Genomic DNA, 22,483 nt, shown 5'->3' on the forward strand with positions numbered 1-22,483 from the left:
AAATGTCGGTATGCTGGTCCTGCTCGGATTGATTTTCCGCGGTTGTTGAATCATTTTTGAAATGAATTAAATAAGTTAATGATTGAATAATTATGAATTAAACCCGAGCAGCAGTGAGTAAAGACTATTTTGTAAGATATGAATATTAGTTTATAAGATTTGAATATTAGTTTAAGAGTTACTCATCGATAGTATTATAAGAAATACCAATGTATTCGATATATCGAATGGCGGTTAAATTCAAATGGTCAGGAAGAAGCAACGCATAAAAAATGCTTTTTATTTGCATTTTAATGTCCGTTTCGCACTTTGTCATGCCATGCCGCAAACCGCAGAAGCTACAAAAACATGAGAAAGGAATTTCGGGAAAACATGCAATGCAAATGACTTCACACACGAACAGAGACTGCCTCTGCGAACTATTTGAATGTGTCTGCGTGTGTGTGTGTGGCTGCCACAACTTTAAACAGTTGCATTTGCGGTCTACTGTTTTTGCTCTTGCAGCCACAAAATAATCCATTTAGTTCCTGTTTGCTGATGTCCTGTGTATATTTTATAAATGCGTGGCAGCAAAGTTACCCGCAAAAGCCAACAAAGTCTTCTTTTCGCCAATGATTCAACTGAATGTTGACTTTAAAGGTCTGTCTCCCCACAAATAAGAAGCCACTTCGACAGCCACAAAAAATACTTAGACGTCTAGCAAAAACTAATTTTAAAGAAATGGCGAGCAGCGTAGCATTTTAATTCGGAGTGCGCCAAGACCTGACCGGTCAAAGCCCAGGCTGATGGCTGAAGAGTAAGAAATGAAATTCGATTATAGGGCAGGAACAACAGAAATGGCAGCCGCCTCACGAAGGGGGAAGGGAAGGTGTTTGGACCAGGGTCGGACAGTGGGAGGAGATACGGCGGCCATGACAGCATATCCGGCAGAATAGAAAGAGCAAGAATTTTACTACGAGCGGAGGAACGAACCAGGCGCGTAAACACTGCAAGTATTCCACGATGCCCCCGAAACGGGAGTGGAAGTGGAAGCCGCGCATGGAAGTCTGCACTCGGCGCATGTCCACTCACACAGAGGCAGAGTCAGAGTCCTGTACATAGGATGTCACAATTTACATGCCGGCATGCGAGTACCAACAGCAAAACAATAGACCCCTCGCCCAAACCCCCCAAATATGTACATATATCAACAGAAGGTCAAAATGGGCGTCCAACTTTAAATCTTCATACAGCAGACTTTTATATTATTTTTGTTAACACTATTTTAGGTATATATTAAAATTAATGATTATTTTTAAGCCCCGAATGAAGTATGTATATCTGTATTTTTGGGGACGGGTTCCTCTTTTAAAAAAGACTGCCGTTAGATTTCAACTTTAAAATAGCGCTACATGGCGGAAATTTAAAAAACTAAACTGATCAAGACGCGTTAAGAAATTGGCTTAAATATCGTCTTTGCCGATAGTAGAATATCGAAAAAGGATATATTTTTCCTAAATAAATGAATTGATAGGATCAGGGTGACCGTTTACGTTATTTCTAATACTTTTCGGTCATTTGTTAGGTCAAAATTGAACCGATGGTATGTTTACGGTATATCGGTATATTTCTGTATATAAAAACGGTATAAAAAAAAGGTTTATTAATTGGATAAAATTGTGCGGGCATGGCATGTTTTATTAAGCTAATAATATTCCATGAAATATCAAAATCGAGGAATATATATAATGGAAGTTTAATTCGTCAGTATATTTACGGTATATTTTGAACATGAGGCGGTATGTTTTGGTATATTTCTGAGGGCCAGGCGATATAATTTATCGACTTTTGCTACACTGATTTTGAATAGTCTATACAAAAAGGTATAGACAACAGGCGAAAACAGCCAAGGTGCATTGAAAGGTTCGTACGAACCTCACCTCGCGTGTGAGGACAATGTACCTTGCGGACCAAATCGACTTCAAGGTAAATTAAGATATTAGGCGAAAGGGGTGGATTTTTCCTTAAATGCGATGCATATTCTGGACCATGTTGCCTGTTGTCCATACCCTCCCTTTCCTTCTCTTATGTAGTTACCGTGTAGTTGCCATGTAGTAAATTGTGCAAATGTAAGCAAACGCAAAAAAAAACAAACACACAGCTAACCAAGAAAATTTTATAGAATTACAAAATTGTTTGTAACCAATATAAAACGAAATATACATAACGAAGTGCGAAAAACAATGAACTAATGTAAAGAAATAGTGCGAGTACTCCATTTAGCGTGTTCCCCGCGTGGAACTACATTTTTTTTCGTTTCCCTCATTTTGTGTAATGGTAATGTGCGCTTGTGCTTGTGTGTGAGAGCGAATCGAGTAAGTACCGACACATCGACACACCGACAGAGACAACGACTCGACAAAAAAGGCGACGGGACAAAAACAACAAGCAACGCCTCGGCGCAGGAAAAACTGAAATTTGAGTCAAAACTCAGTAGCAATTTTTTGGGGATACAAAAACACAACAGCCCTAGCCTTGATCGGAAACTCAACTCAAACACGAACGAATTATTTCCTAATTGTAACTTGATTCTCCTGTAAAATTTGAGCAAACGTTTTTTTCTTCTTCTTGCAATTGTAGAAAAAAATTACCGTGAAACTTAGCAGTAGCTACATTTTTTGAAAATATTTCCGTACGTAAATACTTGTTCTCAGTTGTTGGTGCGAATGTGCGTGTGAAACTCGCGTGTTTCGTCCATACCTACATGGAATATTCGAAAAATATTCCGGGTGAGCACACGAGTCTGACGACAGAGAAAACCGCAGCAGAGACAAACACGGCAAATCCCGAGTTGGGCGGAGGAGCAGCACTTCCACACATTACGCCCCACATTGGGGCTTGGCAGTAGCTGTATCCGCCGTAGCAGCGGAAAAACGCAGCGGCAGGAGCAAGAGAAGCGGACGCAGAGTCGGTACGGGAAGCGGTAAGCGCAATCAGTCCCATAGAAAAAACACACACACACACACACACCACTTAGATAAATAATGCTTGTTTTCTTAGTGTAAATAATTTGTCATAGTTATTATTTTTTCTTAAGTTTTCGCTACGCCTTTGGGAGCTGTTGTTCCCTTTTGCTTTCCCACTCGCACACATATGCACACACGAACAACACACACACGCATGTACGCCTCTTCCTCTATCTCCCTCTCTGATGCATTGTCAGCAGTTTTCAATCGGACCGAACGGTGGCTTCCAATCAGAGATATGTGCTCTGTTCTCTGTTCTGTTCTGCACCCACACAGACCCCAACTGGTTTTTGTTTATAAACAAAGAAGAAACAAGTGAGAATTCCGCGCAAGCAGTTTTCGTTTTTGTTCTTGATAATGCAGCGAGTAGAAAGGCAAAGGCCAGGCCCCGTGAAACTCTCTGTGGCCAGCGTCTTGCCTTCTTCGTTGGGGAACAGGTTTTCCCCCGTTTTCCCGTCTGCATTGGGCCCAAATGAGGTGGTTGCACTGTCAGATGGTTGTTGGCCCCAAATGCCATGCATTTTCTAGGCCAAGAGTAGATGGATACCACCATTACAGTGGGCCCTGCCTCACAGAAATGCAAATGCTGTTCATGGCCAATACTTTTACCACTCGGTGGCAATCTTGACTGTTGATTGCATGTGGGCCGTGGAAAGTGTTGCACTGCCAAACAAACAGGTTGGGGCTGCTCCCACGCCCGTCGCGGGGGCTTCTTTTATTAGCCGCTTCTTTGTTCAAGTTTGGTTTTTTGTTTTTTTGTTTTTTTTTTTTTTTTTCTTTTCGCTGCTGTGTGCGCCACCTGTTGTTGTGTGTGTCATCGCTTAAGACCGCACCGCTCTTTGCCTAGCGACACTGGGACGTGCCACAGCGACAACTGTTTTTCCATTGATAAAACACGCAGATAAGGCACTGGCGAATGCCAGAGCTTTGACCATCTTCGATCGGCGGTTTTGGATATTTTCACGCCCCGCTAGAGAATGTGTGACATCATTAGCCAGCCAATTGATGATGCGCCATTCAATTGAGAGGCAATTCAGTCGCCCCAAGAGAGAGAGAGAGATGGAGAGAGAACATATGGTTTAACTGCGTTAGTCATAAGCGGGAACAACAGCAAACAACAGCCAGGTTAAATTTGCATGTAATGCCGCTTTTTGGGTTGCTTTCTTTCTCCTTCCATTGTCACCCACCCCACCCACACACACACACCCACTCACAGACAGACGAATGCATGCCAATACACGCTTTTTACAATAATCTGCAGACCATCATCCTCGCATTTTCATTTCCATTTCCATCTTACTAACATAACGATTTGTTGTACATTTGTTCTGTTCCTGGCGTGCCGCGCTGGCCGGTGCTTTACTTTCTGTGTGTCTGTGTCTGTGACTGTGACTGTGTGCTCTGCGTGAATGCGTGCGTGCAGATCCTGCGAAGGTCCTCCCATGTTCCTGCAAACGGGAGGGGGTGGGAAGGGAACCAGGCCACAGTCAATACACCAGCAGAACCACAATCACCACCAGACGGCGCATTCGGCGCACCACCATCAGCTCCACCAGCAGCAGCAAGCGGTCCAGCAGCAGCAGCAGCAGCAGCAACAGCAGACGCGGAACACACTGTTGCATCACCCTTCGACGCTGCAGCAGCAGCAACAGCAGATTCCCCAACAGCAGATTCCTCAACAGCAGGACCCACAGCAGGCCCACGCACTGTACGTCACCAATCACAGCAACCTTCATCCACACCAGCAGCAGCAGCTGCTGCAACAGCAACAGCAGCAGGTGGCGCAACATCACCTTCAGCAGCAGCAAATACAGCAACAGCAAACGCTATCGCACCCGCTCCTCTATTATCAGACATTCGGCCACCTCCCGGGTGGTAACGGTAACGCCAGCATTGGCGGCGGCGCTGGACTCCAATTGAGCGCCGCCGCCGCCAACAACACCCTGATGCAACATACGCACCTCCACGGGCACGGAAATGGTGTGCTGTCGTCGCCCAGTAACAACGCCAGCCTGTCGCGGGGCCTAAACAATACCGGCATGCCACCGCACTTTTCGCAGTCAGCTGGACTGATCGCAACCACCGGCGGGAATGGAGGTGGGGCCCCCACTTCGGGTTTCCTGACCACCGCCTTTTTACCATTCAATCAAGCCGCACAGATCATGGGCATGCAGCCCGTGGCATTCTCGAACGGAGCTGGCGGCGCCCCAGCAGCCGCCTTCTATACGGCAGCCGCACACTCACAGCAGAAGCAGCTGCAGTCAGCAGCCCAGCAGCAACAGCTGCAGTCAGCAGCCCAGCAGCAACAGCTGCAGTCAGCGGCCCAGCAGCAACAGCTGCAGTCAGCGGCCCAGCAGCAACAGCAGCAGCAGCTGGGCACTGGTCCAGGAGCTGGCCAGCTAGCGTACTACCCCATCATGGGGAATCCGGGTACGCCCAACGGCGGCAACAATAATGTGAACACTGGCAACAACTCCCACAGGGGCATACGCCAGCGCTCGGCCACGCCCCAGCATCAGAGCTACTATGCCTATACGGTGGGAGCGCCCACAACGCCGCGTGCCGCGATGGTCAACCAATCGACGGCCGGATCTGTGGCGCCCATGATGAGCGCTCGCAACGGAGCCGTCAACGGGGCATCCCCATTTCATATACCACAGAATTTTATGACCAACCTACCCCTGGCCCCTCCGACTGGGATCAACGCAGCGCCTATGCTGACAGAGCCGCCGAATACAACACCAGGAGGTGGCGGCGGCGGCGTCGGCCTGCACACGTATAATCCTCACATGCAAACCAGCAATGCCCCACCATCACTGGCGGCCAACGTTCCGGGAGTAGTAGGACTGGGAGTCGGAGGAGTAGGACTGGGAGTCGGAGGAGTAGGACTGGGAGTCGGAGGAGTGGCAGGAGTTCCGCCTGGAGTGGGTGTGGCTTCTGCAGTGCAGAGCGTTATACCTGTAGTACCCGCCGTTGCCGGAGGAGGCTTTGCGCCCGGCCCCTCGTTGGTGGCACCGCAAGCGGCAGTTGTCCAGCCGTTGGCCATAGTCTCGGAGAAGGTTCGAGAGCGACGCCACGCCATACCCATCATACATCCGGACACCCATGAGGATGTCCTCGATCCGAAGAGTTCGGTGTTTATCAAAAAGGAACCGAACCTCGCTCCAGCTCTGGACAATGAAGTGTCGATGTGTCAGTACCAGATTCTGCCTCCCATGCTGATGGAGGTGGATGCTTCAACGTCACTGCTCTCTGTGGTGGACGGTGGGACTGGAACAGGGCCTGCGACTGCTACTCTGGCTGGCCTGATGGTGGATGAGCAGCTGCAGACATTGCAGCCGTCGCCCGAGCACATGGGTGGCCTGGTCTATGTGGATTTAGTTGCGGATCAGGGCGCCCCCGTCATGGAACCGCCCTGCACCACGGATAAGGAACAGATAAGCACCATTGTCAAGGATATACTGGCCCATTCGAGCCATGCATCCGATGATCATCTTAGCTTCTGGCAAACCACCGATGGTAAGTGTTTCCTTATCCTCCCCCTTTTTTGAGATTAGAAAAACATAAAGAAACAGAAACATAGCAAGCCTCTATTATGTTTTCGTTTTTTTTTGGTTAATTTTGATACACAAAACAAAATTTTTTCGATCAACACCCAGGGGGATATTTACCATATATTTTTGTACATTTTGCAAGTGTAATTTCAATTTACATTTGAAATTGCTAAAAACACCACAAGAGACACCAACAAAGAAACGCTAAGTTGCAACAATTCGATATTTCCAGGGTCGCAGATTGGGGCGAACACTAGCTATACAGATACTACTCGGAACGGTATGCACATGCGATACGGACTAATCGAAGGCTCTGCTTTTCATGTGTACCTCTCCCCCCTTTCAGTGGACAATGCAACGGAGACCCATGCCAGTCTGCCGATGGTCCATCAGGAGTTGAATTCAACGGAGAGCCTAGACGGAGGCGCTGGAGGAGGCGGAGGCGGAGGCGGAGGCGTAGGCGCAGACGGCTCTGGCACACAGCCTGGACTGGCCAAGGAGCAGCAGCAGCAGCGTCCCAAGTCGGCCAACAAGCAAAGTAGGATAAATCCAGACAGAGCGACTCGTGAAACTAATCAACGAATCACATTTAACAATTTCAGGCACCGCCACGCCCACATCTATAGCGAATGACGTGGCCAAGGCAGCCGCCTTAGCAGGAACGCGCATCACCATCCTGACCAGAAGCGATTCGGTGCTTTCTTCAGGACAGGAGACTGGACAGGAGACAGGACAGACACAGCAGCAACCGCCGCCTGCACAGAAGCCCACAAAATCCATTGCATCCACCGCAGCTCCGATTCCAGCTACAGCGGCAGCTTTGGTGGAGCCTTTTATTTCATCCAACGAAAAGTCGATGCAGCAGCGTCCGCAGCGGGAGTCGTCGAGCACCACGAGTTCAGGGACATCCTCGTCGGCCGCCTCCACGCCCACGCATCAACCGAAACAGACGCAGCAACAGAGGCAGCAGCAACATAATCACGCTGGAGGAAGAGCCCCAGTGGCATTCACACAGCCTTCAACGCGCATGTCGCCGGCTGTGGTGCTGCTTACGGGCGCCACGACCACCAACACGACAAGCAAAAAGAATCGCAAGGTTATGAAGCGTGCAAAAGAGATGGAAAAGAAGAAACTGATCAAACCGTCACCATCATCGTCCACAAACTACAGCAGCGATCAGAGCCAGAGCAGCAGCTGTATCTACAACAACAGTAGCTGTAGCATGGAGACAGCAGAGGCTGACGCAGAAGCCAGTAACACGAGCAATAACTCTGATGCTTCTCCACCAAGACCAGTGGCAGAAGAAGGAACGGCAGCGGCAGTATCAGCAGGAGAGCTGTCTGCAGAGACATCCAAAGGGGCAGAGGCGGCAGCGGCAGCAGCAGCAGCAGCAGCAGCAGCAGCAGCTGCAGCTGTTAAAGAGAAGGCGCAACCGACGACTGATAAGCTTAGTGCATCATCTAGTAGTAATTCTAGCGTAAGTTCTAGTCTAAGTGACAAGCCACACCAAGTGCAACCCAAAGAGGAGGCGCCACAGATTGGCCACAACAATAACAATGACGAAAAAGATGATTTCGCAGTAAATGAGAAACAGAGCAGCGCACTAGAACGTAAGTATAAAGTACAACAGTCCTGGCCATTGATCCAGCACTTAGCGGAAATCTAACCCTGGAATATCTCTCTTTTCAGCGGAGAAAAAGGAACAAAACGTTGCCGAAACAAAGGCTGAGCAGCAGCACATACCAATCGATGAAATAGTCTCAAAATTCTTGCTAAGAGATAGCCCCAGCACAACGGACATACATGGGGTGACGACGCCACAACTGGAGTTCCTCAACAGCAGTGGTTCCACGTGCGGAGAGGATGATATCTGCCGACCTGCTGCCTGCAGTGTGTGGCCCACGAAGAGTGAGGAGAGTGTCGCCGTGGCCGATCTGAAGTTTGGGGATTTCCAGGAGGATTCCCGAGAGAACGAGAACGAGACCGAGACCGGTATAGGTTTCATTTGCAGCTCAACGTGGTCCAGCTCGACGGTAACGGAGCCCAGCGAGGATCCACGCGATGAGGTTTCCTCGCAGAGCAGTCAGATATCGGTGCCCAACGCTGCCAGCGCCGCCTCGACTACCACCACCACCACCACGACATTAGCCAGTAGCAGCAGCACCAGTACCGACTACGTGGACTGTGCTCCCAAGCAGAGTACGACTACCACGGATATATCGACTACGGCAAGCAGCATCAGCGCTGGGCGCACCTCCAGCAGTACCTCGAGTAGCAAGAAAAGCTCTCCGGTACACAATAGACGCAAAAATTCCGGCTCGCCAAAGCCCAAGGGCGGCGCCAAGAAACAACAAGAAAAGGCCCTGCCCCCGGCCTCTCCTTCAATAAGTCCCACGCCCGCAGCGGCGACTGCCACGCCGGCCAAGCCCGCTACCACCGTGAAGTTTATCCGCTACTCCATGGACGAGCTGCGCAAACTCTGCGAACTTGCCGACTCGCGAAAGGCCCCGCTGGTGCCCTGCCACAAGGGCGACTGCATCTCGCAGCTGTTCGTGCCCCGCCTAATCATTCATCCGCATGCTCACGTGCAGCACCACAACCACCAGCAGCAGCACGTCTCACAGTATCAGCACATCAACTTCAACGAATCGATGGACTTTGTGCCGGGCAAGCGGGGACGCGGCCACGGCGGCTCGAATAAGAAGCATCACGACGGCGGCCATCAGCAGATGGGCTCGTGCTCTGGCTCCGGTAACATGGGTGGTCCTGGTGCTGGCAGCGGCGGCAGTTCGAGCTCCAATCAACGCCACATGGACATTATACGCGTGCAGCTGTCGCTCAAAGAGGAGATCAAGCTGTCGGAGTGCGAGAATGCGTGGCAGCCGGAGCCGTTGCGTCGCAAGGCTCCAGCCGCAGCCAGTGGTGGTGGTGCCTCAGAGGAAGATGGCGACATTGACGGTGTGCTGAAGAAGGTGCGCGGCATTTTGAACAAGCTGACGCCGGATAACTTCGATGTGCTGCTCAAGGAGATGTCCAGCATCAAGATGGATAACGAGAGCAAGATGACGAATGTAAGAAACGCAAGGAGGTTTTCTTCCACATAATTTAAGCTTCTCAATAATCCCATTCCAGGTCATGCTGCTGATCTTCGAGAAGACCATCAGTGAGCCGAACTTTGCCCCCACATATGCGCGATTCTGCAAGGTTTTGTTCCATGAGATCAAGGCCGAGAACAAATCGCTCTTCACCTCATCCCTCATCACGCGGATTCAGCACGAGTTTGAGTCGAATGTAAACGACGCCAATGCCAAGACCAAGAAGCTGCAGCCCACCATGGACAAGATGAACCAGAGCACAGATGCGGCCCGCAAGGCCGAGCTGCGGGCGGAGATGGAGGACCTGGAGTATCAGTTTCGGCGTCGCGCCTGGGGCACTGTTCGCTTCATTGGGGAGCTCTACAAGCTGCAGTCGCTGACCAGCGACCGTGTGCTGCACTGCGTGGAATCGCTGCTGGAGCACGGCTGCGAGGAGAAGCTCGAGTACATGTGCAAGCTGCTGACCACCGTGGGCCACCTGCTGGAGACCACCCTGCCCGACCAGTACCAGCTACGGGATCGCAACGAGAAGATCTTCCGCCGCATTCAGGATATCGTGAATCGTTCACGTGGCACGTCGCACCGCCAGCCGCAGTTCAAGATAAGCAGCCGCGTGCGCTTCATGATGCAGGATGTGCTGGACCTGCGCGTGCGGAACTGGGATCAGCCTGTGACGCCGCAGCAGCTGAGCGGCCGTCAGCGCCACAAGCACGATGACTCCAAGGACCAACAGCAGCAGCATGGGGGACGACTCAGCATGGGCCCACAGAGCGGCGGGCACTATCAGCAGCAAAAGCAGCATCAACACGGCGGCGGCCATGGCCACGACAGCGGCAACTACTTTCTGCAAAAATCGCACAACAAACAGCAGCAGGACAACCAGGCCCTCAGCATCGATCCGAACAAGCTGCGCTTCAGCAGCAGCAACGCCAACGACGACTCTAGCGCCAAGCTGGGTAACTCGTCGCAGTACCAGTGGCGCAGTGTCAGCAATCGTCCGGTGAGCGCCACTCCGTCGAGCGGGCAACCCACCAGCCTTTTAAAGCGCGCGGCCTCCGGGGGACAGAACTTCACGTACTCGCCGTATCAGCAGCAGCCAGCGTCGGCTGGCGCTCCCACACAGCCTGGCAATAGAAACAGCAGCCAGGAACCGTCGCACATCCACGCGACCTTGGATGGGAAACAGTGCCAGGAGATGATTTCCAAGCTGGTGGAGGAGGCCCTCAACGAGCGCAACTGGCAGCCAGAGGTGCAGGGCATGTGGCGGTCGCTTCAGGCGAAGTATCACGCGGCCGTGGTGCACTACCTGCTTATGGACTATCTGCACCGGGCGACAGTGAAGCGGCAGGAGCGGCTGGCCTGTGCCAATGTCTTTGCGTTCCTGATGGCCAAGGAGGCCATCGACAAGGCGACGTTTGCTCAGGGTTACTCGAAATTTGCCGAAGACCTGCCCGACCTGTTGGTGGATGTGCCCAACGGCATGGTGTATGTGTTCGAGTTCCTGGGCCCTATCATGCATGCGGGTCGGCTGGAGCTGAAGGATATCTGGCACCGCCGCTGGCAAGAGGACTCCTACGTCACGGAGCGTTTTGTATTTGCCTTCGTCAACTATTTCGTGCGGGAGTTCGGTGCCGGCTACATACGCAAGCTGTGGCACAGCGAGCTCAAGCTGGATCGAGGCCAAATGTTCTGGGGCGACTGTCGCAAGCATCGCGACTTTGTCAAGTCGAACAAGTTCTACTTCCTGGACTCCAGCCAGGGCCAGACTGGTGGCCAGAGGGTGAAGCTCACGCCGCTGCAGCGCTCCCCGGAGGACCATGTGGGTCGGATCAGGTATCTGCTGGGACAATCTGGCGACATGGCCATTGACTACATAAACACCAATGTCGGCGTCTCCGCCGACTTTGTGAGGGAACTCACGCGATTCCTCTGCTGTGATTTCGCACTGACTGTGATTGCAACAACAAACAACAACAACAAGGCCACCGGCAAGAGCGGCAGTAGCCCAAAACCGCTGCAGCTGAACGCCGAGTGCTTCAGGAGCCGCTGCACGCCCCTGTTGCGTCTGTGCATCGATGCCCAGGAGCCGCTGGAGATCGCCTGCATCGATGCGACAGTTGACTCGCTGCAGGAGCACTTCATGGCCGAGCTGGAGGACGAGATGGCCGCCTACGATACCATTTGTAATGCGTTCAGCGTGCTGTACGACTCCGAGGTGATACCCAAGGAATCCTTCGACAAGTGGTACAAGCTGGAGGTCGAACACTCATCCAGTTACCGCAGGCCCTTCATTGACAATTTGCGCGGCTTCATCGGGGATCTATAGAAGAACACCAAAGAGAACGTATTTACAAGAACAACGAGGAAACACACACACACACACAAACACACGACTTCAGAAGATGATACACCCAACAAGAATTTAGAATCTAACAATTTCAAGCAGCTAGCGCGGTCGCAAGTCTAGAAGATAATCATACAACGACGCTAACCATTAGCCCAAATAACATGTCATGAGGCATGCCCCAAACACACACACACACACACACCAACCAACACACACACACGTATAATTAGTTGTTCAAGTTCGAAATTTCTTGTTTCTAAACACAAAACATAACAACAGAACAGAAAAGATCAACACCAACAACAACAGCAACAGAAACTACAACAGAAACATCCACTGGCCAAGAAGAGCTCATGATTTCATTTGTATCACAATACGTTCCTTAAAAGAGATGTTAAGACGCTTTTCGTTCGATGACAGGGTCATCCAAAAAGCAACAAAACACACACACAAAACCCGTATCGAGAATCAAATAAATAAAAAATAATAAAAATGCAAATGGAAAAGATAAAAAAGAAAATGAAAATGGTATAAAAGAATCTCCCATTGAAGAAAGTAAAGTTCAAGTTCAGTGCAAGGCAGGGTAAATGAAACATTAACTGATATACAGTATAGTATATACGAGTATATATATAGCATACTTTACATAGATATAGGATATATAGGAATCAATTCGTTTTGTTTTCGTAAACCACAGTATTTCGTTGATTATAAACAATTTTCTGTTTCCGCTGAGGAGAGAACATTGTTCTTTCGTTGGCCCTTTATCTCTCTATCTTTGATAGCTTATCGTATACGTTTCTCTAGACCTTAATCGAATCTTTTGTTCAGTTTTTACCTTTCAGTACAAAGGTTTATGAATTTGCGTTGTTTTGTTTATTCGATTTATTATTATTATAAAAAAACTATTGCCTACGTTTAATTATTGTGATTTCTGCGAGAACGGCTCAAAATGAAACTGAAACCTAAACCGATAAATTAACCCCAAATCCCCTTTAAACCCAACCTTTCTCCAAAAAACAGATCTGTATTTAAAGCCTCAAGTCCTGAGGTCCTTACTGTTCGATCCAAAAACGGAAAAACTCCACAAAAATCAAGTATAACAGATAAAAGGTTATACACAAAAAAAAAAAAAAAAAAAGGATGAACGGAAGAAAGAAAAAAAAATATACTAGACGTATAAAAAAAAAAATTGTAAATTATAAACAAATTAAAAGTAAAGACATGTAAAGTATTTATAACACAAACCCATGATACATGATTGATTATCCAAAGATAAATCTAAAGAAATTAGCTGTAAAAAGGAAAGAAAAAATACACTATTCTTAAATCCGAATCGTCTATGAAGAAAAACAACCAACCCGACCCCCTAACTATAAAGCTATTTAAACCAAATTTAAGAGAAGGAAGACGAAACGAAAAATAATCTAATGTAAAAGCATATAGAAACACTCACAACATCATTAAGAGACAAGGAAAAACAGAAAAAAGAAAAACAAAGAGCTCTAAGCCGCCTTCGATTAGTTATTTTTATAAAATTGAGTGAAAAACAAAATTGAACAAACAAACAAAAAAAAAATCAACAAAAAATCTCCAAAATTTATATATATTACATTTAACGTGGATGCAAAAAAAAAAGAGTAGAAAAAGAAAATTAGTTGTACGAAACTCTAGATTTTGTTGTGTTTGTACAAACTCTAGGTTTTTATTTTTATTTTTTACACTACAAGTGACAAAAAAAACTGAAATTTATTTACGGCGAAGGCGAAGATGAGACATGATATGGGATATGGAAGTTGTATGCATAAGAAATTAGCAAAAACAAAAAACAAAAACAATATATTATTAAGAATATTCCGAATTATAACAGCAGGAGAAGAGGATACCATACAAAATGAAACGCTTCTGCACTCGAAATCGACTATTTCTAAAGCCAAGCTAAGACAATGTTTAAGACAAGGCTAAGCCCCCAAAGAGAGAGGAGGGGGCGTGGTGGCATGTTTAGTTTCGTAGCAACATTTCGGCAGGCATTCCAAATGCGTTTTAGCCACCACCTTCTCAGACACATTTCACACTTTCAGCAGCTGAGCAGAGCAGAGCGCCAGAAGATAGAGATCCAAACTATAGAGATCCCCAAAAACGATAAATATATATAGTGCATATATAAAACGGGAATACCCACAAGCAGCAGAGGGAAGAGCGGGTGGGGGAAGAGGAGAAATACTAAGAAGAAAACTGTGTAAACTGCAAATAATAAAAAGAACAAGTAAAATGGCAAGGCGTTTTCACTGTGGGTGCAGGACTTTGACTCCCCCGCGGTCTGGAGCACGGCAATCCCAGGAAGGACAATCGCATGAAGCTCACACACACACACACGCACACACTATCTCATTCCCATACCCACACACACATACACATATTCACGCACAGCATTTGTTGGTGATTGGCAGCTTTTAAGATACATTTTGCATTGGCTTATCATAAGGGTTAAGGATAACATAACGCTTTAAGGCTTGTAAGAGGCAAACGTAAGCACAGTCTAAGTTCCACCAATTAGCCAAGTATATTAAATATCTCTTATTTTCCGTACCCCGCAGTGAAGTAGCACAGAATGGAGCGACGCGGACGCATACCGGTGGCCAAGTTCCGCACCCAGGAGGCCAAGACACGCAGCAGAAGTCGCGTCCGGGAGCCGGACTACAACGAGCAGGACCCCGAGCATGATATGTTCACCCTGCTGGAGGATAACATTGCCCTGAAGGAGGAGAACAAGGCCCTCAAGCTGGAGATTGACACCCGTTTGTGCAGCAAAAGATATCACCCTCTGATCCGATTACTCATGAATGTCCCCACATGAATTGTAGATAAAACCACACAGGAGGAACAGCAGGCCCAGCACGAGAAGCTCTGCATCCAGCTGGAGGCACTGCAGCAGCAGCAGGCCAACTTCGAGGCGCAAATCAAGGAGCTCGGCGGCAAGTTCAGCAAGGCCCTCAACGAGCGCAACGCCCTGGACAAGCTGCACAAAATGAAGGTCGATCAAATACAAAAGTGAGTAGAAAAAAGGAACACAAATTGGAGCACACAGTGAAATTCCCATGTCAATCCCTTCACAGTCTCACCAGCGAACTGGAGCACATGCGGGAGAAGCAGCTAGAGCAGGAGCCCGGTCTGGGTAGTAGTGCAGCCCAGCAGGTCCTGGGCTCTGCGGAGCTGAAGCGAAAGTTGTTCAAGATCCTGCAGCAGGGTAGCACCGACAGCGGTGACAGCATCGGCAATCACGATTTGGACAGCCTGGTGGATGTGAATGCGGATGGTGTGTCAATCACCAGTGGCCTTGTGGAGCGCCTGGCGGATGAGTTCCTGTCGCTCAAGAATGCCACGAATGCCGTGGAGCTACAGCTGTACGAGGCCAACGAGAAGATGGCCGAACTGTTGGAGCATGTGAGTAGGAGGAGAATGGTGAAGGAATCTGCTATACTTACTGCTTCCTCCGGTGGATAGCAACACTCGCTGGAGGAGGAGAACGAGACGCTGCGCTCGGAGAACAGCAACCTGACCAAGGTGGCCAAGCTGCTGACGGAGAACATGAAGGAGAGTGTGGAGACCAGTCAGAAGTAAGAGACACCCTTTCGTTGATGGAGTTCCTGATGTTAACCTGTATCTCTGATACTCTGAACCTCAGAATGGAGAGTGCTCTGATCAAGCTGAAGCAGCGCAACGATGAGCTCACTGCCAAGACACGGGATCTGACCGATGGACAGCCCGGCGCGAGGACCAGTGCCAGTCCTAGTGCCTCGCCCACCACTCTGAAGGAGGAGCAGGTGGAGTTTGAGCAGATCAAGGATCAGGTGCAGCAGCAGGCGCGCGAACACAACGAGCGCATTGTGGAAATGGTTAGTCCGGAGTTCTGGTTACACTCTCTCCCTCTGAGTACTGCTAGTATCTACAATCTATCTATCTATCTATCTGTCCTGTATCTATCCTATCGGTCTATTAGCAAACACGCAGCGTGTTTGACATTTTCAAGCCGCTCTCGAACATGTTCAAGGGCGGCAACTGAAGCACAACACAGCGGCTGCAACTTCTGAATGGCACACACATGAGAAGTGCATGGGAATGTTCCGCCCTGCTGCCTTCTGCCGGGTGTGTTGTTGTTCCCACCACCACCCCCGCCCCATTTGGTGCTGGGTACTGTCCACCATCTATCCACACACCGTTCAATACCATCTCTGGGAAACGTAAGCGATTCGCTGGCTCTGCGTCGCTTCTAACTGCACCTGCCTCTGCCTCTGCCTCTGTCGCTGCCGCTAGATATCTATCTTTGCACTAACTTACCTCCTCCCTGCCCCCTCCAACCAGATGCTTTGATTGATCTACTAATTTTCCATTACCCCACCCTCCACACACCCATGCCTCCTCCTGCTCGCTCCCCGCCCGTTCTACCCTCTCGTTCTCTGTTTCTTGCCTTTGTAGCAATGTCTAATGGATGCGGCTATAGCAAAAACTACTAACGATGAACTAAAAAAATTACAACTTAAGTTGGAGATACTCGAGGAGCAGCTGCGCGAGGCCCTCACGCGTGCCGATCTCGCCGAAGAGCAGCTGGCCCACTATCACCAATCGGAGGAGAAGACCACAGCAGCTCCATTGCCGCCACCTGCTCCGCCACTGCCACCACCGCCGCCGCCGCCTTTGCCGGGCAAACTGTTGTTCACGGCACAGACGAGGGCCGGACTGGGGGCATCTGGGGGTAGAGATGGTGGCGACACGGGAAGCTTCAGCGATCACATTGTTGGCCACAATCTGCGCAGGGGCAGCGATAAGATAATAGATAACGTCAAGCATCAGGTACAGGCCGAGGCAGCAACAGGTATGTAACAAACAAAACCACCCACCCGTCCAGCCTCCTTGGAGAGTCATCCAAGTGTCAACGTCCCAAAAGGGACTGCTTTTGTTTTAATTACCCCTCATTTTTCGAATCGATATTGGGCTTTAGGTATTGCCAATCTCTTGGCAATTTTCCCAAGTTTTCAGAGGCCATTGTTCAGAAGTTTGGAGCCAGGCCCAAGGATGAGCACCGGCCCCCATGCATGAGTAGAGTCGAAGAAACTATGCAAAAGTCGAAAGTGGAAAAGTCTGCAGAAGTCTTGTGGAGCATTCGAAGCGTTTCATGGTGCATGCATGGACTACCAGCTCCCAACGAAAGCTGTGCATCTCCTAAACCGCTTTTTCGGCATTGTTCTGGGCCACCTCAGGAATGCTCCAAAAAGCAAAAACAAAAAGGCCCCGAAATAGAAGGGAAAATGCCGAAAACATCTCCTGTGCTTTCGCTTTGGCCAGAGGCCTGTATGATTCGGTTTTGTGGCTGGGCACTCATGTTACCAGCTAATCCCTGCCAGCCGAGCGTTGACAAGTGCCTGGCATAGTCGTGGCGGTGGCGGTGGCGGTGGCGGTGGCGGTGCCCGGGGAATCTGGCTGAAGGCTGAAGGGCCCCAACTTGTTGCTGTCAATTGTCAGTTATGCCTCACGCCACTCACTGGCCACGGTTCCCCCTCTCCGGCTCACGGGACACGCAACATGGCAACCCGTCTGCGATTGTAATTGATTTTACCTACACGTCGTGTCGGCTTCTTTTACGGCTCACTGCATCCGCCCCAACCGCCTCCTGCCCTCCTCCTCTCCGTTTCGCTACCCCGCTCCCAGTATCCAGTATCCATTGTTGACTGCTGCAGCAGCAACTTCTTAATTAAGTTTGCGAGCAGCTTTTCGAGGTGGGCAGGTGAGTGCTGCCCTGGAATAGGCCGTGCTGCTGGAATAGGGGGCAATAGAGATGCTCAGGAGAGATGCTGTTCAAATTAAAGCTTCAACTGGAAATTTAATGAAATCTATTAGGAGAATGAGAGGTTTGAGGGCTTTTTAAAATTTTTGGGAGACAACAGAACAACCCTTCTCAGGGAACCTGGAATCCGGCATCTATGTGCCGCGTCATGTACACGACATGTATTTTGTTTTTGTATTAAATATTATCGGATATTCTCCTTTGTCGCACTCGCTTGTGCGTCTCGAGTCGAGCATAAATGTACCCCTCATGCACATGACATGTATATTGTTTTTGTACACCACATTCTCGGGGTCTCGCTTGTGCGTGTTGTCATGCACACGACATGTATGTTGTTTTTGTACAACACATTCTCGGGGGCTCGCTTGTGCGTCTCAAGTTGAGCATCAATCTGCCCCCTCATGCACACGAGATGTATGTTGTTTTTGTACAACACATACTCGGGGCCTTGCCTGTCAGCAGTTGCGAGCAAGGACGTCCCCCCACCACTGTCCTATACGAAACGAATGTGAATTGAAAATTCTCCTTTATTTGTAGCCATTGTAAGTGAATTTGTTTCGATGTGGGGATCGTTATTGTGTCACGCGCTCGGTTCTAGGAATAAAGTTAGTGAAAACCTAATTAGCGTTGGATTTTCAACCTGCTGTGCGTGTGTGTGTACGTGTGCGTGTCTGAGCGAGATGGATTGACATGTTTCTCTCTCTTTATTTTTGTCATAACTTCATAGTACATTTTTCCCGCACAAAACGAAGCCGACTGAAGGGGGAGTTAGGCGATACATACGAGTATATACAAGTACTATATATGTATGTAGTATATATTCGTATATGTATGTGCGTTGTGCACTTGTCGGCCTTCTTTGCCGTTTAATTTCCGCCTTTATTAGATTGAAACAATTGTAAGAAATATGGTTGTGCTCCCCCCCGACACCAGCTCAACTTTGAGGGTAGTTCAAGGCCTGTGGATTGAAAAGGAGATGTGGTTTAACTATTGAGATATCATCACTGCATATGACACTTGTTTGATAAGCGGAATCAAATGCAGCAGTCCAGAGACCCGCATGAACACAGTAAATGTTCTGTTCTGTTCTGTTCTGTACGAGTGCAAACACCATATACTATATAGTTCTATAGCTTCCTCTTGCTCTCTCTGTGTGTGCTCTGAGTGTTTGAGGATGGAGCAAGAGCAAGCCAGGAAAGTGCACGATTATATTATGCATGCACCAGGCAATAGCAATACCTTGGGCAAATATGTACATATCGACTTATATACTACATATATAAATATGAAATATCGATTCGGGGAGACTAAACCTTAATGTATATCCATCTTTATCCACTAATTAGTGGGGAAATCTGTTACATCAGTCACATGCAATTGTCACTTATTCCATCTCATGGGAGGGCCACTTACCCGAACAACAATCTCAGACAATGTCAGGGCCATGCTTATCACACACATACCCATACACATACACACAAACAAACAACACACACACACTAGCACCCACAAGCACACACACACTCCACTCACACTTGTAGAGACAGCGCGCTCTGTCACTAAGTATTTCCGTTTCCGCTTTGTTGCGCTTGCTGTTGCGCCTTAGCGTTGCCTACTTTTTGGCGCGCTCAACGCGTCGTAGGCATAACGAGCGCACATTCAAATCAAAATCAATCAACGCGCGTATTGTTGGAAGCCAGAAAAATGCCGAAACGAACAGGATATATACTATGGCGATATATATGCGCGGATATACGAGATATAGAGCCCTCTACCGTGGCAGTGCGGAGCGGTACGGAGCGGAGCGTGGAAAGCGCGCGCGTCTCTTGGGGCACATGAAGCGTTTGAGCTGGCAGCGAGCCGTACATCAGCTTTACAGCTAGGCATCATTGCTGCTCGTGTGTCCTGGCCGCACTCGTCAAAGCCATCCTCGTCCTCGTCCTCGTCGTCGTCCTCGTCCTCGTCGTCCTTCTCGTTGTCGTGGCAAAAACAAATGAACCATAGGGATGCGGAACGGGCCACGGTGAGGTGTCTGCAGAGGTCGGATAAAGCGAAGCGCTGGAAATTCCACCCCACTATATGTATGTGTATCCACATAAATACATACGTCTGTACATACCATACATAACAACAAGTAGTTGCTATTGTTGTTGCTGCTGCTACCTCCTACAGCTTCACTTTCAATGGGGGGACTGCCCGCCGACACTCCATGACCTGCCCTGTGCCAAATCGTTGTGCCATAGAACTATATACCTATACCTATACCTATACCTATGCTAAGCGCCCCCAACGCAAATTCTCTTTTTTAAGAGTAGAAAAGAGTAGAATTCCAGCACACACGGAGTCACGGAGACAGAGGCTGAGTGCCATTTCCGGTTTCATGGGATGCACTGAAAACTTAAATTTGATTTGAGGCACCCCCCGTGCCGTGCCCCTGGGCTGCGTGTGAGCCGTGAACTGAGCCAAACTGAAGCTGGGGGGAAGCTGCGAAATCTGGGAACTGGAGCAATATGCTTTTTTTGTTGTTCGTTGTTGGTGGGCTTCCATTCCTTGGCAACGCCGAAGGGACTCCATTCTGGCTTTAAGCAAGCCAAGCGTTCACATTTTTCATATATTTCTGTTCGCTTCATAGCTTTATGTTACCTCCCCCCTCCCCCAGAGCCACGGTTCTTCCCCGACCAAACTGTCAGCACAAGGCAGGGCCGTATCAAATTCGACTACGACGACGACGACGACGACGACGACGATGACGATGATGATGGTGATGATGGGGATGGCTATGGCGATGGCGGAGAGGACGCAATTTATTATTTTTACGAGAAGGGGCCTGGTCCAGGCCGCATTGTTGTGTTGGGCTATGGCTTATTATTATTATTTGTGCGTTTTATATTTCCGTGTTTTATTGCGCCACTTTCTTATACACAAACCTTGGCCCCCATCCTCCACAAACACAGAGAGAGAGAGAGAGGGAGAGATGGGGGAGACCATAGATTTTCATTGACTTTCTTGAATCCAAGTCAATGCGTCTTCTGCTTCATTTGTCGTCGGTGACAGTTGTCGAGTGCCCGGCAACCCGTTCCGTTCCCATCCGGCCTTGTCGGTGATTTATGCTCTCTCCACCCAAGAACCCCCTCCACCCCCCTGTAGTTTAAAGTCCAGCGCTTGCTCCATTGATTGTGCTAAAGGCGAGAGGTGAAAAGGTGAGTATGCCAACCCGTGTGGACCTCCTTCTGGTTGGGCTACGGTGCGTCCTTCTCCTAACAGCTAACCGCATGGTAAATAAGCTTCTGTAGCGACTTGTTGGCTAAAAGCGAGCGCCTGGCCAAGCACTATTCTCACATCCTTCCACTCTGTACTCTTTCAGGTCTTGACGCTTTAGTGCGGGAGTTCAAGTCGGGCGGCGTTACACTTCGGCGCCGCAATCGCCGCAGGACTGGCACCAGCGAGGCCCTCAAGGAGATGTTCCAAGTACTGGAGATAAGTCAGAAGCAGAACCGCAACTCCAAGATATGCGTGGATCTGAATCTGAACATCTGATCAAGCCCTCTGATAAGCTCTCAAGGCGATCCATGCTCTCTAACTCCAACTCTCGCTCTGTCTTTATTGAACTTTGGTCTCAAATCCCTCCTCTCAGGACTCTGCTGTGTGTCTCTGAACAACAACGAACATTCCATGCATTTCAATGTCCTAACCCTCCCTAACCTCGTCTAAAACTGTATTATTTTATTATCGTGTGCCTTTTCAGAAGAAACCAAAAGCCATTTTACCCTCTAATAATCTTAAGACTTTTCCTCTTCAGGATCTATTTAATCTGGTATCTATACTAGTACCATACATAAACTACTATTAATATTGCTGCTGGCATTTTACAACAACTTTATCCGCCCCTCGATAATGTGTTCATTTTAACAGGTTTCGTGCTTTTTACTAATCTTAACAACCCCAACGATTTATATGTTCTGAATAAAAGTTTATTTTTTAACAAATTATATGGATCAATATATCAAAATACGTGGAACTGTTTGCGGGGAGAACGTGAAATTTGCAACAATGCAGTGCAGCATGTTTCATTATATTGAGATTTTAGGAGGCTATTGTCCCGCCGATTCTCTTTGATCTATATGCCAAAGGTACTATCCACTGACGTTGAACTGTTCGCAGTTGATTTGAGTAGTGTTTAAGCTTGGATGGGTAAGTAAATAATTTCATTGCTCATTCTGGGTCTTTAGGTACTCCTTGCGGAATAATAGTTTTCAGGGGTATATCGGGATTTTAATGTTATCATAATTAGGATTGTATTTTTCATTATAAAATAATATCACTGACACAAATGATGTTGCTTGCTGATACTGTTAGAGCAACTTATACAACAGTCAGAGGAAAAACGAGGGGTAACGTTGTGAGTGGCTGCGGCGACCGCAACTCTACATTTATACCCGATATATAGTCAGTATGGCTCTCCTCCACCAGACGGCGCTAACGCTAATTGCACGACACGACAAAGAGTGCTTCCTTCTGGGCGTTACACACATCCATTTTCACCACAAATCGAATATACCCCTATACTGATTTTGAGTATTGGGTATAATAATAATTATACAATAAAAATCAAAAATAATAATTTATCACAGGAGTGTGGA

The 22,483-nt window shown here is 48.5% G+C and overlaps 2 protein-coding genes across 4 annotated transcripts; both read left to right on the plus strand.

Moving 5' to 3' along the window:
• The first annotated feature begins 2,196 nt into the window (after nt 1–2,196).
• Nucleotides 2,197–21,282, plus strand: LOC6587769 (centrosomal protein of 290 kDa). Of its 2 annotated transcripts, XR_003409161.1 has the most exons (9): nt 2,197–2,354; nt 2,620–2,962; nt 14,599–14,799; nt 14,866–15,052; nt 15,118–15,445; nt 15,506–15,618; nt 15,687–15,897; nt 16,002–16,242; nt 21,208–21,272. XR_003409161.1 is itself a non-coding variant. In XM_026993095.1 (8 exons), the coding sequence occupies exons 3-8, from the start codon at nt 14,613–14,615 to the stop codon at nt 21,220–21,222; spliced, it is 1,041 nt and encodes a 346-aa protein (XP_026848896.1). In that variant the 5' UTR covers nt 2,198–2,354; nt 2,620–2,962; nt 14,599–14,612; the 3' UTR covers nt 21,223–21,282. The 2 variants fall into 2 exon arrangements, 1 of the variants encoding a protein (XP_026848896.1); XM_026993095.1 differs by lacking the exon at nt 16,002–16,242 and having other exon boundaries at nt 2,198–2,354; nt 21,208–21,282.
• On the plus strand, nt 5,332–12,480 carry LOC6587795 (eukaryotic translation initiation factor 4G). Of its 2 annotated transcripts, XM_026993082.1 has the most exons (6): nt 5,332–6,524; nt 6,792–6,839; nt 6,906–7,097; nt 7,162–8,169; nt 8,249–9,630; nt 9,692–12,480. In XM_026993082.1, exons 1-6 carry the CDS (start codon nt 5,423–5,425, stop codon nt 11,978–11,980), a joined length of 6,021 nt encoding a protein of 2,006 aa, XP_026848883.1. In that variant the 5' UTR covers nt 5,332–5,422; the 3' UTR covers nt 11,981–12,480. The 2 variants fall into 2 exon arrangements, with proteins under 2 accessions (XP_026848883.1, XP_026848889.1); XM_026993088.1 differs by lacking the exon at nt 6,792–6,839.
• Nucleotides 21,283–22,483: the final 1,201 nt, after the last annotated feature.

Source organism: Drosophila persimilis, unplaced genomic scaffold (genome assembly GCF_003286085.1).
Source record: "Drosophila persimilis strain 14011-0111.01,24,50 unplaced genomic scaffold, DperRS2 tig00000000-arrow-pilon, whole genome shotgun sequence".
NCBI classification, from domain to species: domain Eukaryota; kingdom Metazoa; phylum Arthropoda; class Insecta; order Diptera; family Drosophilidae; genus Drosophila; species Drosophila persimilis.